Source organism: Tamandua tetradactyla, chromosome 22, assembly GCF_023851605.1.
Source record: "Tamandua tetradactyla isolate mTamTet1 chromosome 22, mTamTet1.pri, whole genome shotgun sequence".
NCBI classification, from domain to species: Eukaryota; Metazoa; Chordata; class Mammalia; order Pilosa; family Myrmecophagidae; genus Tamandua; species Tamandua tetradactyla.
This window is the reverse complement of record NC_135348.1, coordinates 15,768,820-15,796,362: the sequence shown is the minus strand read 5'-3', so window position 1 is coordinate 15,796,362 and position 27,543 is coordinate 15,768,820. Positions and strand designations below refer to the sequence as shown.

At 38.0% G+C, this 27,543-nt stretch overlaps 1 protein-coding gene across 27 annotated transcripts in view; it reads left to right on the top strand.

The window, feature by feature from the left end:
* The window catches only part of FHIP1A (FHF complex subunit HOOK interacting protein 1A), a 354,626-nt gene that overhangs the window by 286,916 nt on the left and 40,167 nt on the right, over positions 1–27,543 (top strand). For all 27 annotated transcript variants that reach the window (XM_077139811.1, XM_077139801.1, XM_077139793.1 and 24 more), the window contains 2 exons: positions 9,619–9,786; positions 20,270–20,349. In XM_077139811.1, coding sequence (XP_076995926.1) covers positions 9,619–9,786; positions 20,270–20,349 — 248 coding nt within the window. The remainder of the gene's footprint in view (positions 1–9,618; positions 9,787–20,269; positions 20,350–27,543) is intronic.

The window sequence follows — 27,543 nt, the reverse complement described above, 5'->3', positions numbered from 1 at the left end:
GCAGTGGATGTTTTTCTTTAAATTTAAAGGTTAAAATGTAACTTTTGGTGGTGTAAAGTGGAGTGGATAAGTCGGCACAAGCAAATTCCAAGTGAATCACAGTATACGCTCCCTAAATACCGCCTTTCCCCATCCACCCAAAATACACATACACACACAAACAGCAAGTTTTTGAGTCTGAACCAGTGTACAGGTGCTGCCCTTGCATCTCTGATCTTTCTATACTATCTCATGCCATCTGTCTCACTTTTTTTGATAGGAATATTAGGGTTATAAATTAAGCTTACATTTACTTCTGGTCTGATATGGGCAAGTTAAATTTTCCTCCTTTCTTTTTCTTAAAATTCCAGTAAGTACATGAGGGAGCTAATGCTCTACTAGAGGATTCAGTTCTTAAGCTTCAGAATTATGAAAAGATAAGAAGGGTTTCCCCGACCCAACACAGAGAAATATAAAAAACAACTCACACAAACTCCACTTTATCTAATGTAGCCAAGGTGGTATTTGTTTTGGAAGCAAATGTGGAGAAGTGGAACATCTGGACTGAAACTTGTGAATCTTTTATTCTTTCCCTATACTCATCTGAGAACATTAAAAACTGGTTAGCAACAAATGTCCTGCAACTTTTTTTTCAAGTAGTCATAAGAAAACCAAAAAGCAAGGAAGAAAGGGACTTTACCCTGCTTATTTTACCTTCTTGTGTAATTTTCTCTTTCTCTATACTAACTTTTTCAATGCCTTGTTCTCTCCTCATTTTTATGTCTGGCTTGCATTTCAGGTGACATAGAGAAGAAATAATTCTTGCAGGTTGCTTCTCTGTGATTATCCAGTGCCAGGTTTGGACACTGGATATCCTGTTACTGGAAAGGCAGGTTTGGGATAACAGAGAAAATGACCAGAATGAGTAGAATTAATGAATTCATTCAGACAGACACCTGTGTGTTTTCTGAGTCTTCCCATTGTGTTGAGGTCTTTCCATCTCTTGTGGAAAATATATTAGGTGTGAAACCTGTCTTTTGTCACAAGAGCTTGCATTTCTTATAGTTTTGGTATCTAGGAAAACTAGTTTCCACATAAAATTCTACCATCAAATAATATATTTAACCCAGAAGGCCGATTGATTTGGGGTTAGGGGTGGCACTAAATGCTTTCTTCTTGTTACTATTCTTGACATTTCATCCTAAAGAAGCTACTGTTTGAGACTTTGGCGCATAATCCATTTTTCCTTTACTGTTTAGTTTAAAGCCAGTCTCATCAGAATTCAGTTAACCAAGATGAGGAATAGGGGCAAGTCTGAGAAAATATTTATTTTCTCCTGATGGATCACTTTTCTAGGTTGCACTAATTCAAGGACATGGTATGAGTTAGATTCCGTACAGTCAATGAAATGTTATTCATTATAAAAGGTAAATTATCTTTGCTGTTGAGGTATTGTCAAATTAATCTACCTTACTCTACTAATAAAGGCATATCCAACATGGGCTGTGAAAACTGAGTGTTAACAGGACTGCTGGTTTCCACCTTGATACATCTTTTGATTAGCTTTTGTGTACCTGACAGTGCACCAAGTACTCTGAGAATTCACTTGGTAGGTCAGACATCGTCCTTTCTGCAGTAAGTATGCAATCTTAAAGGCCAGATCAATGCATTAAGAAAATCAAGAAAGGGAACTGATTTTAAAAAGTGGGAACTGAGGGATTTAATAAGAATTTCAGAATAGGAAAGTAAGTTGACTTCTGGGTGACATTTCTTTTATTACCACTTCTTGAGGACAAGGTGGGACACAATTTAAATTTAAATTGTAACAACTGGAATCTCCCTTGAATGTTAGAATTCTCACCTGCTATGCCCAGGTTCAATTCCTGGTGCCTGCCCATGTGGGGGAAAAAAAAGCTGGTGAGCTACCAACTGAGCTGTGTTGCCAAAGGAAGATCTGTAATCCTTATCTGGAAAATTTAGAAGGGTGCAGTATATGTTTGTGTTTTTGCCTGCACAGCATCGGACCTCCTTTCCTCTGGTGTGTGTTCTGGGGAGGTAGAACATGACCCTTACCTTGAAAACTGCAGAGGCCATGGACTCACTTTCCCAGCCTCTCTTGCAGCAGAAATATGGCTGTGAGACCTAGGCTTAGCCTGTAAGTTAAACCTGGGAGCCCATGACGCAAAGAAGCAGGAACAGTGGAGAATTCCTCAGGTTGCATTGAAACAAGTGGCTGAAACATCCAAGTAATAGGATGGACTGTGGCTGCAATGTCAGATGCAGCATGTAGAATCCAGTGGGGATAGCCATGGTGGTACAAGCTGTGTCCTCCCAGACAGATTCTGTTGCATAGTTCAGGTCATGATCCTAGCTGTTCCTGCTCTCCCTCATTTCTGTCCATTTTCTAAGACTGCTTCTCCAGCCTTCTGATGGCTCTGTGAGCTCACCCCATTGTCCTTTAAATAAGTATCTTTTCTGCTTAGTTCATCTTGAGTAGGATTTCATAACACAGGATGGATTTACAGCGCTGAAACATATATTTGCTTTCCTTAACTTTACAGTAGATACTCAATAACTGGTAAGTGCTATTGTTGTTATTGTTCCTAATATTATTATTTGGGGGTTTGAAATTAATGAGCTTGACTGAGTCAAAAAGGAAGAATCTTTCTGTAACAGTTATTAAACAGGAAAATGGATGGATCAGGTCATCTTTGAAATACTCTCCAGATCTTTGCTTCTTAGCTCCAATATCCTTGAATTTCCCTGTTAATTCTGACCTCAGAGCCATTTTATGAAATAGCTTTCTTGTGTGATATTTGGAGTATTTTCAGTAACTAAACCCTATTGGATGAAGTTCACATATATATTCATATATATATCATATATTCAGTTGTACTCCGATAAATTATAATGATGTTATATTACAAATTTAGAAACAGCCATTTCCTGAATCCTCATAGCAGAGAAAGGTTTATGATAGGCAACAGAAAAGAAGGTTGATGTTATAAGCACAGTAACCCTTCAATTTAGCCAACCCATTTGCAGCATGGGCCCCCGGAACATACGACAATTCCTTTTTGGCAGTGTCAGCTTTATTTCTGCTCTCAAATACTGTTCACCTGAGCCTATGGGTTTATAACTAGTTTTGAGCTGGCTGACATTGGCAATTACCAAAGAACAAATGTTTTAGAGAGTTCCAGCGTCCCCTCCCTTTCTCCAGCCTGTCCTCAGATATACTTACTCTCTGAAGCTTGCCTAGTCCATCTCTTGTGACCACCTCAACATCTTCTGATTCTGCAAAATACTTGGAAAGGAAATGGCAAGGGGTGGGGTGGGGGTGGGGGTAGGGAGGTGTTAGAAGCAGAAGAGGTGGCTCATTTTCTATGAGGGTTACTTACTATACTTTGCCCCCGCCACTTCCCCCTAGATTTGCAGATGGGTACATTTTGTTCTTTTACCACCAGTCAACTCCCCTCAACATCTTAGTCCTTTCTTGCCCCAATTTAGCTCAAGGTGGATGCCCCATATCAGAAAATAAGTACTACCCTTTCCTGAATGAATTTCTTCTATGTATTAAGATTTATGCATACTACCTCTAATTTTCTCATTTTTTTTTAAGGTTGTGGATTATCCTCATTTTACAGAGGAAGAAAAAAGCTCAGAGAGATTGAGTAACACAGTCAAGGTCATACAGCTAATAGATGCTAGCACTTGAGTTCAGCTCTGTCTAGCTCCGAAGCCTGTGTTCTTTCTGTAAACAGGTCTCTCTTCTTCCTCCAAGCCTCATTTTCTACTCAGTGCTGACAACCGTCTTCTCTGCAAGGCTAACATGGTAACTCCTGCTGTGGACCTCACATATGTTCAGGTCTTAATTAGAATTACTGAATACTTTTGATTTCTACTTAAAATAGCAAAACATTCAGAAATATGTCTTGCTCATCTTTTTATCCCCACCATCTAGTGCAGAGCTTCACATGTGCTTTTCACAAAAGTTTGTTGGATAGCACAGATTCTAATTGGTTTCCATTGCCAGGAACTGCAGGAAAAGTTAGAAAGGTGCAGCATCCGTTATAGTTGATACTATTCATGACCATGTAATCTATACAATGAGAAACTGGGAAAAGCAGCATCAAAAATAAAATAAAAAATCAGCCGAATCTGAAATGAAGTGTATTTTGGGGTTATTGTAAGAAGATATTCGTTCACACACCTTGATTTTGGGCCAGCGGAGTGTACTGGGAGCAGCATAAAGGTGCAGTGCTCGGCAAGGACCCCTTGCTACCGTGATAGTTACCAGTGCCTGTGCAGCAAGTGTGGCACCTTCTCCCCAAGCCTATCGCAGGTGCTTGGCTGCCATTCTCCCCAGGAGACCTCAACCCCGCCTTCTGCTGGATAGATGGAAAAGCGCTTCACCATTCAGGTGAACCATTTGTTTTTCTCTTTTCCTTTTCCTCCCAGAAGGTACAGTTTTATTACATTTAATTATAAAAGTACTATAGATGCATTGAAGAAAAGTTGGAAAAGAAGGACAGAAATGGGCTTTCATTTTTATCTTTCCCCCAAAATATGTTGGGGGAAATCCTTATTGTAATCATGATTTTAATTTCCTTCTTCCTCAAATATTTTGGAGTAAGTAGCCAAACTTATTGACTTTGGATGTCAGTCACCTCTTTTTACCTCTCCAGCTGCCTCTGGGGGTGGTATCAGAGGAGTATGTGGCCTAGAGATTGAGGAGCAGAAGGGAGATATGAGAGGGACCAGGAGGGAGGGAGTCTGAGTCATCAACTGAAGGTTATTTTCAGACCTTGAGTATTAAATGTTTTCAGTCCTGAATTTTTGGCTGAAGCGTTAGGGCTGCTCACAGAGAGCCAGGGTATCTGTCTTTCCTTCTGTACTTGGATTTTCTTCATTGCACTTTGTGTCTCTTGAAGGAAGATGACTGTGAAGAGTTCATCCAATTGCTGCACTCTGGTAGACATGCGTCCTGCCTGTCTGTCCCTCAGCTTGTTTCTTTCTAGCAGCTGGGTTTCCTGAAAGGGCCCTTTCATTCCTGTTTCATGTGATCTAGTTCTGTCATTTCTCTTCCCCACTGCTGCTGGCAGTGGTCTGGAGTCACCTGAATCTCATTGTTCCTAACTGGAGTTAGGCTCAGAGGTGACCTGTATGAGCCCGTGCTTAACTAGCTTTCTCCTCTGATATCAAAGGGAAAGGCAAGGAAGGGTGTCTTCTAACTTGGAGAGGGTACACCTGTCACCCCACTGCCTGCCACCTGCGTGAATAACAGAAGGTAGGATCCATCTGTTCAATGTGATTGGATCACCAGAAAACAATTTAATTGTGAAATTTGTATTTTAGGACACACATAAACCTACCATTGCAGGTGGGATTCACGTGCTAATTTAGATGCAAATGGAGTTGCCCAATTAGAGGTGATTACTGAAAGGTCAGAATGTCTATATGCTCGATTTCACTCCTACACTATGCATTAAGTTAATGTGCTGCTGCTATTTTGGGTATTATGGCTGGGCTTGGTTCTTGTCTTCATTTGTTTACAGAGTGTTGAGTTTTTAGAAGTGGAATGTGACATGTGGTGTCACCTTCTCTCTTTCCACCTTCCCCCTTTTTTAAAGAAAGCTGACTATTTTGTCCATTTCTGAGAAGCTTGAAATTTTAATAAAGAATAAAAATGCACTTTTGGAGCTCTTAGGCTAAAATAAAAAGGAGTAGATTGACTGTAAATTCGATTGGCATCCTTGTCAGAGAACTGATCTCAACTATGCTTACTCTTCTTTCAGTCCAGACCAAGCTGGAGAATAGCCTGAAATATAGAAAAACTGGTTAAGAGAACGGGTGGGCAAAAGGGTGGCAGAAAGGATTGTTTGTTTGGGGTATTTCAGTGCTAGGGTAGTGTTGTTCAGATGTTTTGACTGTAACCCACAGTCAAAAATTAATCTTATATATTTGCTTATGTATTTTCTGATTAATAAGCAAAACATATATATAGTATATTGTATTATATATCATTTGAACAAAATATGTATGCAAAAACTTTGCAAAACAGTACTTACCCTTACTATATGCAGTTGTACTTTGATATTTTCTACTTGAATCTGGTCTAAATCAGTAGTGAAACAATAAAATTGGTTTCACTATCCATTATTGGGCCTTAAACTACTGTTTGAAAAAACACCAGTTTCAGGAACTGGTGAAGGGTGTGCTTGGCACAAAGAAAAGACCCAGGTAAGGCTAGTGGAAGGTGGAGAAAGTGGGCAAAGAAAGAGATTATTTCAAAGGGTGAACTGAACTGGACTTTATAGCAGTAAAATCAAGTACCCATGTCAGCACTTTGACTGAAAAGTAAGCACATCAGAATGTCTAGGAGATATATACTTCAGGGTCATGGGTATACTTACCTTGTCACGAATTATTATTTGTTTGCAAGGACTGAATCTTCCTTAAATCTTTGTAGTCATGAAGGTCATTGTGCTCTGCATTTAGTAAGAAATAACATTCTTTTGTATTCTTAAACTTGATTATTATGTATGATATGGTAGTAAAGTCGAACCTCATTTACTGTTTCCATGGAAATTTATAGCTATCTGTGATTCTTTATAGAACAAGATAAAAGAAATATTGGCAATCATCTATAAAGCAAAATGTCTTACTTAAATTAACAGCTGATGTTCCCTCATACTTGGATCATGAGCAGGATGCTAGTTTCTTATTCTACAAGTGCTTCTTTGGGGTGTTAGTTTCAGTTTTATGTTCTGCACTATAGAACTTCTTTTCTCTGGTGGTTCATTGTTTTCAAATGATCGCAGGCTCTGGTCTCATCTTCATTAACAAGGTTGCCTATTTGGGGGGGTTAGAGGAAGTTTCTAAAAAGTAAGATAATGGGGCAGGAAAAAGATTTTCTGGGATAAAAGGCTTGTAAGAGCTAAGAGGATAGGGTGGAAGGCGGAAATGGGAAAGAGAAAGGTACCAAATTTTCCTGGTTTTGATATTTATTTAAGGTGAGTGTGACTGTGATTATAGAATCTTCAGCTTGATGTTCAATTAAGTTGTAATTTTAATATTTATAGTACATTATGTAAATGCTGCCCCTCCAAGGGTTTTCTTAAAACCTCTTACTTATAAATGACAGTTCTGATTTCTAAAAAGAAATAAAATCTTTTCATTTATCCAACCTAAGAGTTGTAAACCATAGATGCTTAATGCCCTCCTTTCATGTCAGCTCCCAAAGACCAAGACCTATATTCTAAAGAGTGTATCGCTATGCTTTTGAGCTTATTAAGGTCATGTGTAACTTAAAGAGGGAGGGAGCTGATGCTGCATTATTGGTGCAAACGCAGCTCCTAGATTTCTGCATGACGCATCACAGCAGTACTCAATAGATATGTTTAAAATATGGAATTCCAGAAACTACACACATGGCCCTTTTAGAATGATTAGTGATCAGGATTGCTAGGGAAATAGACTTTACCTAAGCCATTTTGGATTAAGTTTCTGTTAAAGGATCCTGAGATTGCCAAGGTGGAAAGCATGTAAGCTAGTGTAACTACATGTTCGGGCTTGTGAGTTACCTCCCCCTTAGCTGTATTGGATGACATCAGTTATTTTATATGTCTTTATATATATTTAAAAAAAAAAAAGTCCTCATTCTCTGGGGCATTCCCAGCACATGTGGAAGGATAGGGAGGAATTGAAAGTTAAGCTCAACTCTGGAAAATGTAAATTGCTAGATCCTTGGGAGCTGTCATTTATTCAGGAAACGTTAAGAACCTTCTATGTGCCAGTCCCTGTATACCACACTGGGTAATAAAGAAAAAAACAGTGTGTGTGTCCCAGGACAGTGCCATGAGCACAGGACTTGAGAACACCACAAAACACAAGGACAGAGCAGTTTGTTTCAGAAGCAGGGCCAGTCCATGAGGGACACTCTTCTCAAGGCCATTTATTTGCCAAATGGTTAATGCTTGCCTCTTTCTCTTCACTATATTTGGGGCACAGAGAGTCCTTTAAAATTGGTCAGGTGACACAGTAGTGTGCTGAGTGTTTGAGGGCTCATAGCATTCGTGCTAAACTGGAGGGGGAGGGTGTTTGTGTTCTGATGCTGTGCTCCCGCCATTCAGGTCACTGCTATGTGAGTTTTCAATAGATTCTAAGAGAGAGTAGATTCAAATTTATTGTATAAACATGCCTTACTTAGAATAAAGAAAACAAACAAAACTTATTTGGTAATATCTATCCACCCAGGCTCATCCACTTCAACCCACCTCAGCTAAATCTATCCAGAATATAGCTGCGAGCAAGAATTTTCTTTTAAAGTAATTTAAGCAGCCAAAATAGATGTCTCCAAACACTTATGCACAGATGCATCTACTCAGGGCCTACCTGCACTTATGTAGAAGATTTGGAGATATGGTTTCTAAACTGATCTGGAAATTTTGAAGGGAGAAAACTATAAGGAAAGAGGAATGTAGTATAAAAGGAATGAGCCATTAACAGTGCTGACACTTTTAAGGGGAAAGAAGAAAGAAGATGGAAATTGAATGAGGAGATATAATTATTCACTAAGTTTTGTCACCTGTTTCATTTAGTATCAAGTGCATTTGACTCACAGGGAATGGGTGTTGCTAAGATTTCTAAGGTGCAGTGTTGGAATATAAAAGTTTAAACTGGTTTCCTGATGATTTTCATGCATCTGAGTTTGGGTGTTTCTTACAGAGAGTAAGACAATCAATGACCCTGATAATGACCCCTTTCATCACAAGATGTTGCATTCTCCTTTTAGGAGGACAAGGAAGTGTATACTAGCTCCTAAAATATTTCCAATAAAAACATTTAAAATTACAAATTTGATGTTTAATGGAATTAGTTCTCAGCCCTCTGAAAAACTTGGCTCTTCAGATTCTTTTTCACTGTAAGATTGGTATTTTACTGTGCAGGGAAATCCCACTAAATAGAAGATATGAATTTGTATTATTGAAAAATCACAGTTACTTTATAAGCATCAAGTTCTTATAGCACTTTATAAATAATACTTTATATATATTATTCAGTTATAAAAATTTGACTTGCAACTCTTAAGAAATACATCTGAACATCTACACTGCTTCCTGTCTATAGTTCTCATTTCTCATTTATTATGTTATTATTTTCTAGTAATAATAGAGCATCCTCTTGATGTACAGAAAACATATTATGTTTCCATTCCTTGTACATGGCAGGTCCCAATAAATGTTTATTGAATGACTAATAATGAAACAAGTTATACTGAGCTTTCTAATAATTCTTGACTGAACATGTAAATATTTTGTTATCTTTTTTTCTCCTTTTAGATTAAACACTAAAATCTTTATGGTATTTGAACTGAATTTTATGATTAGAGTTGTTGGAATACTTGAATTTGCTTCTTTATGCCTTTGCTTTTCACTTACTAAATTAAGGGGTGGAAGCAGTATGAGGTATTAAGGAATGCAATAGGTTATAGGCTTCAGATGAAGCTATTAAGTGTGTTCTTATAGCAAGTATGCTTTTCCTTTGATGGGGTCATTGTGGTGAGAGACCAGGGGACCGCTGGGGTGGCATGTTTCATAGCATCGAGAAGATGCTCACCTGTGTTCACTCTGGTCACAGGTAACTGTGGAGGAAGTCATGACCACAACTGCCTATTTGGACCTTTTCCTGCGTAGCATCTCTGAGCCAGCACTGCTTGAGATCTTCCTCCGTTTTATCCTGATGCACCAGCACGAAAACGTCCACATTTTGGACACTCTCACGAGCCGAATCAACACCCCATTTCGGGTAAGGCGAGCTCTAGAGGAAGGGAATTCATAATTCAAAGTAGATTGCAGGAGAACTTCTTTTTGGAATGAAATTATAAATACACCCTTTCTTTGTTTTTCTCTTTTAGCTGTTACCTTTTCTTCTATTTTGTTAGAGATGAACTTGATAGTGTGTTTTGCTATTAGGAGTCCTGGCAGGAAAGTGACATTTGTTGCCTTTCATGGGACTTTTTTTTTAAGTTTATCTGGGATGGCAATTTGTTCTGTAGGACTAGCAGAATGTGCTTCTGAGGAGGCAATATGCAGAGGAACATATGGGCGTATGTGCAGGTCAAGCCAAGGAAACAGAGTGTATCGAGTCTGGTTTTAGAGACATATTTATGACCATGAGTATTTTGAAATGAAAGTCTGGGAAGTTGTGAGTTTAGGCAACCATTCTTTAGTTTGGAGCTTTGATTTACGTTGAAAATCCTTTTATGTTATTGGTGTTACCCTTCAGGTCATCCTCCTCATTGGCTGTCACTCTTGAATTGAAATTATTGTTCTAAAACAAAAGAATAATAATTATAGCAATGTATCATGAAAGGTGGAACACATATAGATGTAATATTTATAACAATAATAACACAAAGGTGGGCGGAGAAAGAAAAGAACTATTTAAATAGACTAACATTTCTATGCCTAACTACACTAATATGCTATAGATTCTGATATGTATGGTATCCCTAGAGCAGCCACTAAGAAAATAACTCAAATATTTAGTGAAAAAGTCTTTAAAGAAATTAAAATGCTACCACAGAAAATTTTCACTTAAAGCAAATGAAAGCAGAAAAGCAAGAATAAAGGAACAAAATACACATAAAATACATAGAAAACAGTAAATAAAATGGCAGATGTAAATCCACCTTTATCAATAATAGCACTAAATGTGAATGGATAAACAATCTAATCAGAAGACAGAGATTTTCAGGTTGGATTAAAAAAACATCCAACTATGTGCTATCTCCAAGAGACAGTCTGGATTCAAATATACAAATAGTTGAAAGTGAAAGGATAGCAAAGATACATCTTGCAAATAGCAGCTATAAGATAACTGGAATGGCTGTAGTGATATTAGACAAAATATTTTAAAGCAAAGTGTCAGTAGAGATAAAGAGGGACCACTTTATAATGATAAAAGGATCAATCCATCAGGAAGATATAACAATAATAAATATACACATGTATTAAAAAAAACCCTAATGTATAAAGCAAAAACTGACAATATTTAAGGGAGAAATAGGCAAGTCAGCAGTAATTGTTGAAGACTTCAATACTTCACTTTCAATATTGGATGAAATAACTAGGCAAAAGATCAAAAAGGAAGTAGTGGACTTGGACAACACTATAAACTAGCCAGACCTAATAGACATTGATGGAGTACTTCACCTAACAGCAGCAGAATTCACGTGTTCTCAAATACCTATGGAATATTTTCCACAATAGATCATATGTGTTCTAGTTTGCTGGCTGCTGGAATGATATACCGGAAACAGAGTGGCTTTTAAAAAGGGGAATTTAATCAGTTGCTATTTTACAGTTCCAAGGCCGAGAAAATGTCCCAATTAAAACAAGTCTATAGGAATGTCCAATCTAAGGCATCCAGAGAAAGATGCCTTGGTTCAAGAAGGCTGATGAAATTCAGGGTTTCTCTCTCAAGTGGAAGGGCACGTGACAAACACAGTCAGAGTTTCTCTCTCATCTGGAAAGGCACATGGTGAACACTGTCAGGGTTCCTCTCTCATCTGGAAGGATATATGGTGAACATGGCATCATCTGGTAGCTTCTTCTCTTGGCTTCCTGTTTCATGAAGCTCCCTGGGAGACATTTTCCTTCTTCATCTCCAAAGATTGCTGGCTGGTGGACTCTGCTTCTCATGGCTATGTCATTCTGCTCTGCTCTCTCTGAATCTCTTTCATTCTCCAACATGTTTCCTCTTTTATAGGACTCCAGAACCTTATCAAGACCCACCCAAATGGGTGGAGACATGTCATCACATAATCCAGCTTAACAACCACTCTTGATTAAATCACATCTCCAAGGAGATGATCTGATTGCAGTTTCAAACATACAGTATTGAATAGGGATTATTCTGCCTTTATGAAATGGGATTTAGATTGGAAACATGGCTCTTCCAGGGGACATGCATCCTTCCAAACCAGCACATTCCACCCTCAGGACTCTAAAAAAGACATGTGTTCCCCGTATACAAATACATTCGTTTCATAACAATATCACAAATCCTTAAACCATTTCAGTAGCAAGATACATGAAACACAAAGTTAGAAACATACGAACTCCTATCAAAGTTAGTTACATGTATGGTCTGTTCTAAGGCAAAATTATCCTCTGACTTTGGACCTTTGAAAACTCATAACAAGTTTTTTGCTGCCAACATACAAAGGAGGAGCAGTCATAGGATACATACATACATTTCCATAGGGAGGAAGGAACACAGGGGTCACTGGACTCATACAGTTTCGAAAACCTTCAGGGCAAAGTCCATTAGATTTCAGAGTCTGAGAATAATTTATCTTTGGGGCTTTAGAAAGTGGCAGTCCCACACTTTCCAAAAGCCTATGCAGAGGCCTGCCTCTCTCCAAATGCAACCTTGGGGGACATTGGGGAGACCGTCTTTTTCTCAGCTCCACCCTTTCCAAACATTGGGGCTACACCTGGGCTCTCTGTCATCTCCGGGCACATACTCAACCCCTCCATGTCATGGAAGCCAGGCTCTCCCCAACCCCAAGGAAAGTGCTTCACCCTCTCCAAGGCCTGAGGCAGCTTGACTCTTCCACTGCAAGCAGGTGGAAGGCCCATCCTCTGCCTCTGGGGCAAACTCACCCTCTTCACGGGCTTGGGTGGGTCCGCTCTTCTGGCCCGAGACTTCTTGACTTCAGACCTCAGCCTCCCTGGTTTTGCCTCTGAAGTTATTTTTCCTCCAGTGTGTCCCTTCTCTGAGCCTCCCAGTCCAGACTGGCAGCAGCTCTATTTATACAGGTCCCACAGCACTCTCGTTGGCTCTCTATGCAGTAGTTTTGGATCATGCCCATCAGACATAAGGAGTTTCCACAAATCCTTCCTGGATAACTCCGTGTACAATCCTGGCTTTCTATGAAATGGCTGACTAGTTCCATGTTTGGCCAAGACCTCATGTGGGGCATTATTCTCTGGGGTCTCCCTTCCTGGAAGCCCTAAAATTTCCAGAACATCAATTTCTGGTTTCTTTGTACGCAAGAATTCAGTTCTCAGCTTATCTCTTTCCTGCCGCATTTCACTATAAGCTGCAAGGAGAAACCAGGCTGTACTTTCCACATTTAATTTGGAGATCTCTTCTGCTAAATATCCAAGTTTATGGCTTTTAAAATCTGCCTTATAGCCAAAGCCACTTTTGGCCAGATTATCTGCCATTTTAAAACAAGGTTCATCTTCCATCCAGTCTTTAATAACACATGCCTCATTTCTGTCTAAGTCTTTATCAGAAGTATCTTTAGGGTCCACATTTCTACCAACAGTCTCTTCAGAGCATTCTAGGCCTTCTCTGTCAAGCTTCCCACAACTCTTCCAGACTCTTCCCCTTATCCATTTAAAAAGCCATTCCAACATGTTTGGTATTTGCAAACTGCAGCAGCACCCCACTCCTCAGGTACCAAAATCTGTTCTAGTTTGCTAGCTGCTGGAATGCAATACACCAGAAACAGAATGACTTTTAAAAGGGGGAATTTAATGAGTTGCTAATTTACAGTTCTAAGGCCGAGAGAATGTTCCAGTTAAAACAATTCTATAGAAATGTCCAATCAAAGGCATCCAGGGAAAGATACCTTGGTTCAAGAAGGCAGATGAAGTTCAGGGTTTTTCTCTCAAGTGGGAGGGCACATGGCAAACACGGTCAGAGTGTTCTCTCTCATCTGGAAAGGCACATGGTGAACACGGTCAGGGTCCCTCTCTCATCTGGAAGAGCACATGGCAAACACGGCGTCATCTGGTAGCTTCTTCTCCTGGCTTCCTGTTTCATGAAGCTCTCTGGGAGACATTTTCCCTTCTTCATCTCCAAAGGTCGCTTGCTGGTAGACTCTGCTTCTTGTGGCTATATCATTCTGCTCTGCTCTCTCTGAATCTCTTTCATTCCCCAAATGTTTTCTCTTTTATAGGATTCCAGAAACTTATCAAGACCCACCCAAATGGGTGGAGACATGTCATCACCTAATCCAGCTTAACAACCGCTCTCGATTAAATCACATCTCCAAGGAGATGATCTGATTACAGTTTCAAACATACAGTATTGAATAGGGATTATTCTGCCTTTATGAAATGGAATTTAGATTAAAATATAACCTTTCCAGGGGACATACATCCTTCCAAACCAGCACAATATGTTAGGCCATAAAGCAAACCTCAATTAATTTAAAAGAATTGAAATTATAATAAGTATGTTCCCTGATCACAGTGGGGTGAAATACAAAATTAACATCAGACATAAATTTGTGAAATTCACAAATACATGGAAATTAAACAGCACACTCCTAAAGAAGTAATGGGTCAAAACAGTAATCATCAGGGAAGTGAGAACATACTTTGAGATGAAAGAGAATGAAGACACCGTGGCAAAACTTATGGTATGTAGTGAAAGCAATGCTTAGAGAAAAATGTATAGTTGTAAAACACCCACATTATAAAAGAAAGACCTCAAATAAAAAATCTAACCTTCCATCCTAAGATATTGGAAAAAAGAAGCGCAAACTCAAAGCAAGCAGAAGGGAGAAAAATAATAAGAACTAGAGCAGAAATTAATGAAATAGTCAGTAGAAAAGTGGAAAATCAATGAAACCAAAGTTGGTTTTTTTTTTTAAAAGATAAAGATAAAATTACTAACATCAGGAATGAAAGAGGAGATATTATTTTTGACCTTACAGCAATAAAAACGATTATAAGGGAATACTTTGAACAATTGTATGTCAACAAATCAGATTTATTCAGAAGAAATGGACAAATTCCAGAAAGAAAGAGACAGACCTCTGAAACTGGTTCAGAAGAAACAGAAAATTTTTTTTTTTTTTTTTTTTTATTAACGGAAAGGAAAAAAAAAAAAGAAATTAACACAACATTTAGAAATCATACCATTCTACATATGCACTCAGTAATTCTTAACATTATCACATAGATGCATGATCATTGTTTCTTAGTACATTTGCATCGGTTTAGAGGAACTAGCAACACAACAGAAAAAGATAAAATGTTAATATAAAGAAAAGAAATAAAAGTAGTAATAATAGTAAAAAACAACAACAACAAACAAACCAACAAGCAAACAAAAACAAAAAAATCCCTATAGCTCAGATGCAGCTTCATTCAGTATTTTAACATGATTACTTTACAATTAGGTATTATTGTGCTGTCCATTTTTGAGTTTTTGTATCTAGTCCTGTTGCACAGTCTGTATCCCATCAGCTTCAATTACCCATTGTCTTACCCTGTTTCTAACTCCTGCTGAACTCTGTTACCAATGACATATTTCAAGTTTATTCTCGAATGTCCGTTCACATCAGTGGGACCATACAGTATTTGTCCTTTAGTTTTTGGCTAGATTCACTCAGCATAATATTCTCTAGGTCCATCCATGTTATTACATGCTTCATAAGTTTATCTTGTCTTAAAGCTGCATAATATTCCATCATATGTATATACCACAGTTTGTTTAGCCACTCTTCTGTTGATGGAGATTTTGGCTGTTTCCTTCTCTTTGCGATTGTAAATAACGCTGCTATAAACATTGGTGTGCAAATGTCCGTTTGTGTCTTTGCCCTTAAGTCCTTTGAGTAGATACCTAGCAATGGTATTGCTGGGTCGTATGGCAATTCTATATTCAGCTTTTTGAGGAACCGCCAAACTGCCTTCCACAGTGGTTGCACCTTTTGACATTCCCACCAACAGTGGATAAGTGTGCCTCTTTCTCCGCATCCTCTCCAGCACTTGTCATTTTCTGTTTTGTTGATAATGGCCATTCTGGTGGGTGTGAGATGATATCTCATTGTGGTTTTGATTTGCATTTCTCTAATGGCCAGGGACATTGAGCATCTCTTCATGTGCCTCTTGGCCATCCGTATTTCTTCTTCTGGTAGGTGTCTGTTTAAGTCTTTTTCCCATTTTGTAATTGTGTTGGCTGTCTTTTTGTTGTTGAGTTGAACAATCTCTTTATAAATTCTGGATATTAGACCTTTATCTGATATGTCGTTTCCAAATATTGTCTCCCATTGTGTAGGCTGTCTTTCTACTTTCTTGATGAAGTTCTTTGATGCACAAAAGTGTTTAATTTTGAGGAGCTCCCATTTATTTATTTCCTTCTTCAGTGTTCTTGCTTTAGGTTTAAGGTCCATAAAACCACCTCCAGTTGTAAGATCCATAAGATATCTCCCAACATTTTCCTCTAACTGTTTTATGGTCGTAGACCTAATGTTTAGATCTTTGATCCATTTTGAGTTAACTTTTGTATAGGGTGTGAGAGATGGGTCTTCTTTCATTCTTTTGCATATGGATATCCAGTTCTCTAGGCACCATTTATTGAAGAGACTGTTCTGTCCCAGGTGAGTTGGCTTGACTGCCTTATCAAAGATCAAATGTCCATAGATAAGAGGGTCTATATCTGAGCACTCTATTCGATTCCATTGGTCGATATATCTATCTTTATGCCAGTACCATGCTGTTTTGACCACTGTGGCTTCATAATATGCCTTAAAGTCAGGCAGCGCGAGACCTCCAGCTTCGTTTTTTTTCCTCAAGATGTTTTTAGCAATTCGGGGCACCCTGCCCTTCCAGATAAATTTGCTTATTGGTTTTTCTATTTCTGAAAAATAAGTTGTTGGGATTTTGATTGGTATTGCATTGAATCTGTAAATCAATTTAGGTAGGATTGACATCTTAACTATATTTAGTCTTCCAATCCATGAACACGGTATGCCCTTCCATCTATTTAGGTCTTCTGTGATTTCTTTTAACAGTTTTTTGTAGTTTTCTTTATATAGGTTTTTTGTCTCTTTGGTTAAATTTATTCCTAGATATTTTATTCTTTAAGTTGCGATTGTAAATGGGATTCGTTTCTTGATTTCCGCCTCAGCTTGTGCATTACTAGTGTATAGAAAAGCTACAGATTTTTGAATGTTGATCTTGTAGCCTGCTACTTTGCTGTACTCATTTATTAGCTCTAGTAATTTTGTTGTGGATTTTTCTGGGTTTTCTACATATAGTATCATATCGTCTGCAAACAGTGATAGTTTTACTTCTTCCTTTCCAATTTTGATGCCTTGTATTTCTTTTTCTTGCCTAATTGCTCTGACTAGAACTTCCAACACAATGTTGAATAATAGTGGTGATAGTGGACATCCTTGTCTTGTTCCTGATCTTAGGGGGAAAGTAGAAACAGAAAATTTAAGCAGATTTTCAACAAGTAAAGAGATTGAATTAGTAACTTAAAAATTGCCAACAATAACATAAAAAAGGCCAGCCCAGATGACTTCATTTGTGACTTCTATTAAACATTTAAAGAAGAATTAATGTGAATTCTTCACAAACTCTTCCAAAAAATAGAAGAGGTAAGAATACTTTCCAACTGATTCCATGAAGGCAGTACTACCCTAATACCAATACCAGACAGAGATATAACAAGAAGACCAATATCTTTTGTGTATATAGATACAAAAGTCCTTAGCAAAACACTGGCAAACCAAATCCAGCAATATGTAAAAATAATTATGTAAAATGACCAAGTGGGATTTATCCCAGGAATATAAGTCTGGTTTCACATAGCAAAATCAATTAATATAATATGCCATATCAGTAGACTAAAGGGCAAAAATCATTTGGTCATCTCAAAAGATGAAGAAAACAAAATTCAACACCCTTTCATGGTAAAAATACTCAACAAACAGAATGGAAGAAAACTTCCTCAATCTGATAAAGGGCATCTATCATAATTCCACAACTAATATGATACCAAATGTTGAAAGACTGTAATGAAAGCTTTCCCTCTAAGATCAGGAACAAGAGCTGCATGTCCACTGTAGCCACTTCTAGTCAGTGTGATACTGGTGTTCTCGTCAGGACAACTAGACAAGAAAATGAAATAAAAGGCATCCAGATTGGAAATAGAAGCAATTCTGTTTGTAGATTACATAAGCGTATCTATATAGAAATGCCTAAGGAATCCGCTAAGAAGCTCTTGGAACTAATAAATGAATTTTACATTGTTGCAGAATACAAGATCAATATACAAAAATCAGTTGTATTTCTGTACAGTAGCAATGAACAATCCGAAAATGACATTAAGAAAAATTTCCATTTACAATAGCATGAAAAGGAATAAAATGCTTTGGAATAAATTCAACAAAACATGCACATTGTTGAAAGAAATTAAAGAGGACCTAAAAAATGTAAAGACATGCCCATGTTCATAGATCCAAAGTCTAATATTAATATAGCAATACTTGTCAATTTGATTTACAGAATCAGTATGATCCTGATCAAACTCCCAGCCTCCATTTTTGCGGAAATTGACAGGCTGATCTTAAAATTCATAAGGAAATGCAAGGGTCCCAGAATAGCCAAAATAATCTTTGAAAAAGAAGAATGAATTTGAAGGACCCACATGCCCCTATTTCAATATTTAGCCCAAAGCTACAGTAATTCAGACTGCAATATGGGCATAAGGACAGACATAGAAATCAATTGAGAACCCAGAAATAAACACTTGTGTCTGTGGTCAGTGAATTTTCAACAAGGGTGCCAATTCCGTTCAGTGGAAAAAGAATAGTCTTTTCAACAAATGATGTTGGAACAAATGTTTAGCTACATGCAAAAGAATGAAGCTGGACCTCATGCTCACACCATATGCAAAAATTAACTCAAAGACTGAAATGTAAGCACTAAAACTATACAAGTCTTAGAAGAAAACAGGGGCCAAATACTTATGGCCTTGGACTTGGCAATGCTTTATTAGATATAATGCCAAAAGTATGAACAACAAAATAAAAAATAGATAAATTAGACATCATCAAAATGAAAAACAGTTATGCTTCAAGATCACCATTAAGAAATTGAAAAGGCAGTTCACAAAACAGGAGGAACTTTTTGCAAATCATACATCTAATAGAGTATTTATATGTAAAATAACGAATTTATATAGCTCAGTAATAGAAAGATAAATACACCTTGCTGGGTACCCTCACCAGGGATTTGCAGAGGTTATTATGACAGTATGTAGGAAGGACATCTAACAGAGGCTGAAGGAAGGAGGTGTTGGGCTGTAAGTCTGGGAGAAAGAGCAGAAATATTTCCTACATGAGGTGATGCCTAAACTAAGTCTCTGAGAATAAAGGAGTTAGCTTGTGGAGGAGGCAGAAAGAAGCATTCTAAGCAAAGGAAAAACATGTACAATGGCTTGGGCTGGACAGCGCATGTTGCTTCTGGATAATTACAGGTGTAACAAGCAGAGATGTTTGGGGGCATACCAAGTACAACTATTTCTTTATGACACCATTATGGATTTCACTTACCGGATTTTAAACCTAACCTAATTAGGAGGCAGATTAGCATTTAACTTTCTGTATGTAGAACAAGAACCTAAATTTCATAATTGGCAGGGTAGATTGATCTGAGATTATTCCTAAAAGGGTACAATGATTTTTACTTTTTTTTTGGCATGGGCTCCGGGAATCAAACTTGGGTCTCCGGTATGGCATACAATAATTTTATAATATACATTTTGGATGTCATCCCTGTTTGGTTGTTTATCTTTCCTTTTGTAGAATCAGAGATTGAATTTATTTCCCAAAAAAATGTATTTGCACACTCTCAGCACTATAGGAAATGAAACAAAAGAATGTTTGTTCCAAAGCCAAAAGAGGGGCTGAGATTTGGACTGAGAACTCTAAAGGGAGAGTTGGTCAGGATATATGCAATTTTTTGTTAGCCTTGTATTTTTCTTTTTTCTTTTTTTTTTTTTTTTGGCATGGACAGGCACCGGGATTTGAATCTGAGTCTCTTTCATGGCAGGCGAAAACGCTGAGCCACCGTGGCCTGCCTGTTAGCCCTATATTTTATAGCTGGTATCATATTTTAAAATTGTAAAAAAAATAAAAAGATAAGGATCCTTTCTTTGTGTGTGTATTTATTTGTATTGAGGAGTTGTGGTGGGTATGTGAATCTTTAAAAGTTGGAAATATGATTATAGACATTTTGTAGGAGAGTTATGTTGCATAATAACAGAAATCCAGGCATAGGCTTTCTAATCAAATCCTTTAGGAGAATTGATAGCCTGAATACGTATTCTCTCTGGTAGCATCATGCTTTTTATCAGAACTGCTGAAAAAGAGGCCATTTTGTTTTGTAATTCTGATTTGTATTTACCATCTGTGGGGAATATTGCTATTATTCCAGTATCTGAAATACAATGTGTGTTTATTGCTCCCCAGCTTTGTGTGGTGTCCCTGGCATTATTCAGAACTCTCATTGGTTTACATTGTGAAGATGTGATGTTACAACTAATTCTAAGGTGAGTTGCCATTTTTGTTCCCTTTTAAAAAAAGCCCACGCTATATAATGCTATTTTATTTTTACCTTGTAATATACACTAAGTAGTGTCCATACTTCTAAGGGAGAAAATCATCAAGAACATGAATCTAATTTCTGCACTGTTTTCCAAGGTTAATTTTAGTTTTAATATTAAAAGTTGTAGTTGGTCATATGCATTATATTCTGTGTAAGCTTCCTTGGCTGCTTAGGACAATATTATGCAACTTATAGTAATTGCTGGCTTAAACATTGGAAATTTATTAGTTCACAGTTTTGAAAGCTAAGAGAAAATCCAAATCAAGGTGTCATCAAGGTAATGCTTTCTTCCTGAAGACTGGGTTTCTGGGGCTGGCTGTTAGCTATCCTTGGTCCTTGGGTCCTTGTCACATGGCTAGGCATACGTATGGTGGCATTTCCTGGTCTTTCTCTTCTCTGCTAGGTTCCATTGAATTTCAGCTTCTTGCTTCCTGTGGCTTTTCCTCGTATCTGTATGATTTCATTCCTGCTTATAACAGACTACAGTAATAGGGTTAAGGCCCAACCTGAATGAAGTGGGCCACACCTTAACTGAAGTAGCCTCATTAAAAATTCCTACTTACAATGGGTTCACACCCACAATAATGGATTAAGTTTACAACTTAATGTTTTTCTGGAGTTCATAAAGCTCGAAACCACCATGTATCCAAAATATACTCCTGAAAACAGTAGTTAAAATCTTTGGAAATTTTCAGAAGTGTTATGAAAGCTCTTCTGGTCCATAGCTCATGTGTTTCTGCTGCAGTGTATTTTTAGGGGACCTGTGTTATCAAAAACAAATTTTCCAAGTATGAGATGCTGTTGATTCCTGTGTTGGTAATGGTTACATATACAGTGTGCACTGTTTGACCTGTGAGTATGTTTCATTTAAATTCAGTAAATATTAAAGAATGATTTCAGTTAAATTCAGTAAATATTAAAGAGTAATTTCTGTGCAAAATTCAGAAAGAAGTAAGGCATGGAGTAGAGGAATTGAAAAAGACATACAAGGTAGAAAAGGTGTGTCCTTCAGAAGTACAGGTGGGGAAATTTACATGAAGTGTCTGGTTTTTGAAGATAGGTCACAGTGGAGTGCTATTAAGATGACAGTAATTTGGCAATTTGGCTGGGGGACTCAGGACCACCAAATCCTGCCTTGACCCAGTTATGCCTCTCATTCTTCCTTTTTGCTAAACTGAAATCCTGAATCTTGGAATTAACCGCTCTTGCATAGCACCTCAGCACTACAGAAACTGGAGCCAGGGAGAATGTTGCCCCAAAGGTGAGAGAACAAGTGAAGGTCTAGTATACTCGAGAGGGAGAGTTGGCTAGGGCTTGTGCTCTTACGCTCCCATCTCTGGTGGTTGGAAGCAAAAAGGAAAAAGAGAAATTGCTTGTGAATACAAGGCACACTCAGGGTCCTCTGGCATACATCACCCTTCTCCTTCCTTGGTGACTTTCTGACTCATTTACCCCTTCCTTGGGAAAACTGAGAGCAGGGGAGGAAGGAGGAAGACTTGGAATTCCACTATTCCACTTTAGGGTTTTGACATGATTTGAGTAGAAATTACCAACAAGAAGACATTCCAGGTGGATAGAATAGCATGTCCAGAGCAGTAGATGTTGGAAAGAGAAAGGGATCTAAGTGTGGTCCTGGGACCAAGAGCAGCAGCATCACCTGGAAACTAATTAGAAATGCATACTCTTACCCTAGACCCAGTGAATCAGATACTCTGGGATTGGGGCCCAGGAAGTGGTGTGATTGTGATGCCCAACTAAATTTGAGAGCACCTGGTTTAAGGGATCCATGCAGGTAGGGCAGCCTGCAAAAAGGAGTGATAAAAAAAAACAGGCAGGAAAAGTTGGTGATGGTATATGGTGGAGGGCTTTACAGAGTTACAGTTTTATGAGAGAGTAACACCTATTAATTTTTAAATTTAAAAGGAGTTTTTGAACTTTTTAAAGGTTTAGATCAGGTCATCAGTAACTAATCTTTAGGCATTAGCAGAGAACAAATCTGATCACAAAGAACACCATGGGTATTCTGAGTAGTGCCTTAGTTATCTGTCCTAAAAGGATTATTTTAGCTCCCCATCAAGTCTCTACTGATATGACAGAATGCATTAGCAAGGCCTAAATTAAATCCTGAAGCAAGGTGTTAAAGCCTTTTTATTGCCGCAAGCCAGCTTTGTCTTCAACATGGGCAAAACCTGATTTGTGGTCACATGTTAAATTCTTGAATACTGCTTCTTTGATGGCATGAACAGCAGCTGTCTTTTTTTAGTGTACCTGGAAGCCTGGCCTTGGTCATAAGATATAGAGCTTCCCAGTTCTGTCACTAGATCACGTTTAGCCCAGGTGGTGAGAATTCAGTGGCTGTTCAATGACCTTTACAAAGTGAGCTCTGAGCACCTTTTGTCTACTCATAAAGCAGTACCTGCTATGTTAAAAACAGTCCTTAGTGACAGTTTTTAACACAGTTTTGAGACCCAGCCCTGTACCTTGTAAAGATGAGGAAATAAGCTCATAGCTAAGAGATTTACATGTTCAAGTCGGAGCTAGTCATTTCCAGGGTGGATCAGGATAGTAATTTCCTGGGAAAATGCCTGAATGACATGTTATTACAAGTTCTGAATGGAATAATGGAAAAAATGCCCAACCTGAGGCTAGAAGACAGCCTTAACCTCCTTGTCCTAGATTCTTTGATCTGTTCCTTGCTTCTTTAGTGAGGATAATGACTATAGCCACAGTTGCCCTTTATTAAGTGTCTCCTTTATTTCTAATCTACCATACTGACTGGGGGAAATTGATGAAAAGAGTGGACAAGAGGATTTAATGTCAGGCCCATAATAGATATGCAAGAAACCTCTAGTTCCTGGTCTCCTTCTTAACTGCTAATTTGATTTGACCTGTTCTGCTTTTAGAATTTGCCACCTTATCAGATGACTAGGGGGATAAAATGTGGTAATTGTCTTTGGAAATGTTTTGAAACATTTTATAGTACTACACAAATTTAAAGGATGGGAATTTTCCAGAAAATACACACTAATGAAAACTATATATTCCTTGATTTAGAATCTTTTACTGAACGCTTGGGTGTTCTAGTTTGCTAGCTGCTGAAATGCAATATACCAGAAACAGAATGGCTTTTAAAAAGGGGAATATAATAAGTTGCAAGTTTACAGTTCTAAGGCCGAGAAAATGTCCCAGTTAAAACAACTCTATAGAAATGTCCAATCTAAGGCATCCAGGGAAAGATACCTTGGCTCAATAAGGTTCAGGGTTTCTCTCTCAAATAGAAAGGCACATGGCAAACACAGGATTTCTCTCTCATCTGGAAGGGCACATGGCGAACAGGGCATTATCTGCTAGCTTTCTCTCTTGGCTTCCTGTTTCATCAAGCTCCCCAGGAGGTGTTTTCCTTCTTCATCTCCAAAGGTTACTGGCTGGTGGACTCTCTGCTTCTCGTGGCTGTGTCATTCTCTGCTCTCTCTGAATCTCCCACTTTCTCCAAAATGTTTTCTCTTTTATAGGATACCAGTAAGACCCACCTGGAATGGGTAGAGACATGTCTCTACCTATCAAGTTTAATACCCACACTGATTGAGTCACATTTCCATGGAGATAAGCTAATTTAAAGTTTCCAACATACAGTATTAAATAGGGGTTAGAAGAAACCGTTGCTTCTTCAAGTTTGATTAGGATTAAAACATGGCATTTCTAGGGTATGTAAACCTTTTCAAACCAGCACAATGGGCAATGAAACATCGTTATTCTTATTGTCATTTAAGCTTTTTTTCTATTGAACATGAGAAAATGAAGTAGATTTCTAGTCCATTCTTTTTGTTGTTGCCACTGTGGTCATTCTAATATACGTATTAAACTCGTAGAACTGACAGGCAATAAAGCAGTGATGATTATGTGCATTCTCTTAATGAAGTTATTATTTGATGGATAAATAATAATTAAATGTCAATTTTTGTGCAACCAAATATTCTTAAATATTAATATTTCAAAGTGATAATCCATTTGTAACAGATGCAAGTTTCTTTCATTTGGCATAATATCAGAAAAGTTGAAAAAAGGACCCAAAAAGAGAAGCTATTTTAATGTGCAAAAAGACAAGGAAAAATTGTCTGCTTCTGCGGCATTACATATGATAGACCAAAGGTAGGGAGGAAATGATGACAAACAGTGAAGTGACTAATCACTCCCATGCTCCTGGCACTCCCAGAGTAGGTAAAACTTAATTGCTTAATACCCTAAATGCCATTCCTAAAAATTCTGGTTAGTGTTCTGTTTTGTTTTTTTCAGAAGTGCTGGTCCATTGTCAGGTTTATGAAACCTGCATTGCCTGTTGGGTTCAGATAGAGGCTGTTTTGCTTAAAGAAAAGCTGTGAGTTGTACTTCAGGAACATTTCCATTTTGCATGGGACCTGGGTATCTGGAAGAGAGCAAAGAAAAAGCAAGCAAACCTAGAGAAAGATGAATAGGAGAAATATGGCCAGAAGTTATTTAGAAAACAAACAATCTTTTAAAAAAATTCACTAATGTTGATTTGTAGATTTTTAGGGTTTTTTCCTATTGGTGCATTATTAGGATTATTGTCATCTCATAAATATGAAGCAGCTTGCTTCCCTCATTGTACTTTGTTGCTTTATTTTGTTTGTTTTTAATATCAGTGCGGCAATAGGCAGTATATGTGCTTTGGTATCATTTGATTGTTACTGAATTATTTTAATGAGTGATATCCAGGAAAATAGAAAACAGACCCAGAATTGCAGAAGGTTTGGGAAATAATGAAAAAGGAAAGGACAACATACTTTTTCCTGCTATGATGGGGGTGGCTTTGGTCTGGGCCTTTAAAATCAGACATTTATTAGTCTCTTGATTATTTTTATTGCTTCTGAATTTAAATAAATTATCCCCTAAAATTAAAATTGTATAAGTTAAAAGATAGTTTAACCGTATTTACCCATGTTAAATTCCTAAGTGATTTTTCTGCTTTTGACAGCCACTTCGTTTTGATACTTTGGGAGTAGGGAGCTTCTGGTGTTCATTTGTTCCTAATCTTTCTCTATAAATGGTGAAAAGACAGAAGGTCAATGTAAAGTTTTTCCACTCTTCCCTCTGGGGTGATCCTTAATTTTAAAGGCACAGCAGAGCTACTGCTCTGAATATGAAAGAGTTATTCATTTGAACTGATTTCCCCATTTCCAATTTCATGGAACCTCTTCTTCAGCTGACAGGGGATTTCCCTTCATTTGATTTAGTCTGAAGAAAATTCTTAGTTTCTGTTGAAAGCATGTATATGCAAAGTTGCAGATTCCCAGTAGCTCTTTAGTCTAATATAATTTTGGAGCTACCTACTGGTGATATTTGATAAATAGGTTTATTAGGTTTGATCCAGTGTTCCATTTTATAATTCTTTAAACAAAGAGTAGAAATCTATCTATATCAATTTAAATAATGAAATATGCTTGGTTTGAGCTTTAAGTAGTCATTTGAGTTCCTGCAGTATATAAAAGCATTGAAGTCATTTATTTCTGAAATAATTGATGATCAAAATAAGGATACAGAAAATCCTGTGTAATCTGCATTTCTCCAGGCCTCACCAGCCTTGACTCCAGAAGAGTTTATGTCTATACCACAAGATAGATTTCCCTAGCTCTGCTCCAGCCCCTCATGTAAGACCTTAACCATCATTCCTGAGGGTCTCCAATTGAGGGGTCTTACATATATTCATGAACAAGTCTGTCTCCCACCACAGATGCCGCAACAGCATCTGTCATGGTCTCTTCACCTGCTTTGGTTGCCCCTTTTGTTGGTGCTGCCTTACCTCTATCCCTTCTGCACAGACCGGCTACCTCGTGAGAATACAGAGGTAGCAAGTTGCTGGCATAGCACTGTATTCCCTGGTACATGCTGGGCCAGAGCTGGTGTTCTGTTTAGAGAGAGATGGGGGAATACCTTTCTCCCCTGCATCATTCTTGGTTAACTAAGCATCTCTACAGAGATCCTGATGGAAAAGAGTTTCTTCACTTTCTGCCTGCAACATCCAATAGGGCTAAGACACAAGTCCCTGAAGCCGAGCCAAGAATTAGAGCAGATCTGCTCCCTTTCCCATACTGTCCTCCTGTGTCTTTCCTTTCTGTTCTTGTAACCTTCAACTTTCATGAAATCGAACTTATGAAAATAGATGTCAACACAGCAGACATGTGGGATGTGCCTGGACCTTAGTGATAGCAGATTATGCTTAAGATATGTTTATTTGCTTGGGATGGGGAGATTTAGAACCCCATCCCTAGCTATCTGGATATTCAAAGTACTTGAGAAATGTTTGATGTTTTTGAGAACTGAAGGTTACATGATGAGTTTGTTATTTCATACTTAGAAACTGTTGTTAAAATCTTGAATGTAAAGTACCATGAAAAGAATTCAGTATTTTCCTCCTTGACTCAGGCTCCTTGCAGGGGATCAGACATTAATATAAAATAGATTTCTTCAGTTAGATCCATAGGAGCTGTGGGAGATGTCTTTATGTTTACACACCTCAAGACATACCTTGAAAGTTGTACTTTTTATCTTGTTAACAGAATTCTTAATCATAGCTTGTTTTCCTCTGATCTACCTCTCTTTGGAAACCTGAATACAGAAACATAAGCATTCCAATTTATTGAAGTTTGTGGTTGTTCATGTAAGTGTTTAAGCTTTTCAGAAATTAGCTCTTGCACAGATATGTGGTGGCCAGCTCTGGCAATGAGACATCCATCACATTTGCTCCATCTTTGTTTATATAAATGGTGTCTTAGTTTTCCAGGTTATAATAACAAATACCGCACAATGGGTTGGCTTAACCACAAGCATTTATTGGCCCATGGTTTTGAGGCAAGAAGAAGCTCAAAATCAAGATATTGGCAAGCTTGCTTCCTCCTGGAATCTATAGCTTTCTGCTACTGAGAGTCCTTGTGGTTCCTTGGTTTGTATCTCTGCCTCCCATCACATGACAATGTCCTCTTCTTTCTTCAGTTCTTCCAGTGTCCGTTGACATGTGGCTTCTAGTTTTTTCTCTTTCTAAGTCCTCCAGTAAAATGGATTAAGACCCACCCTCTTTCAGTTGGGCCATACCTTAACTATTTGCAGTGCTTTCGCAACCACA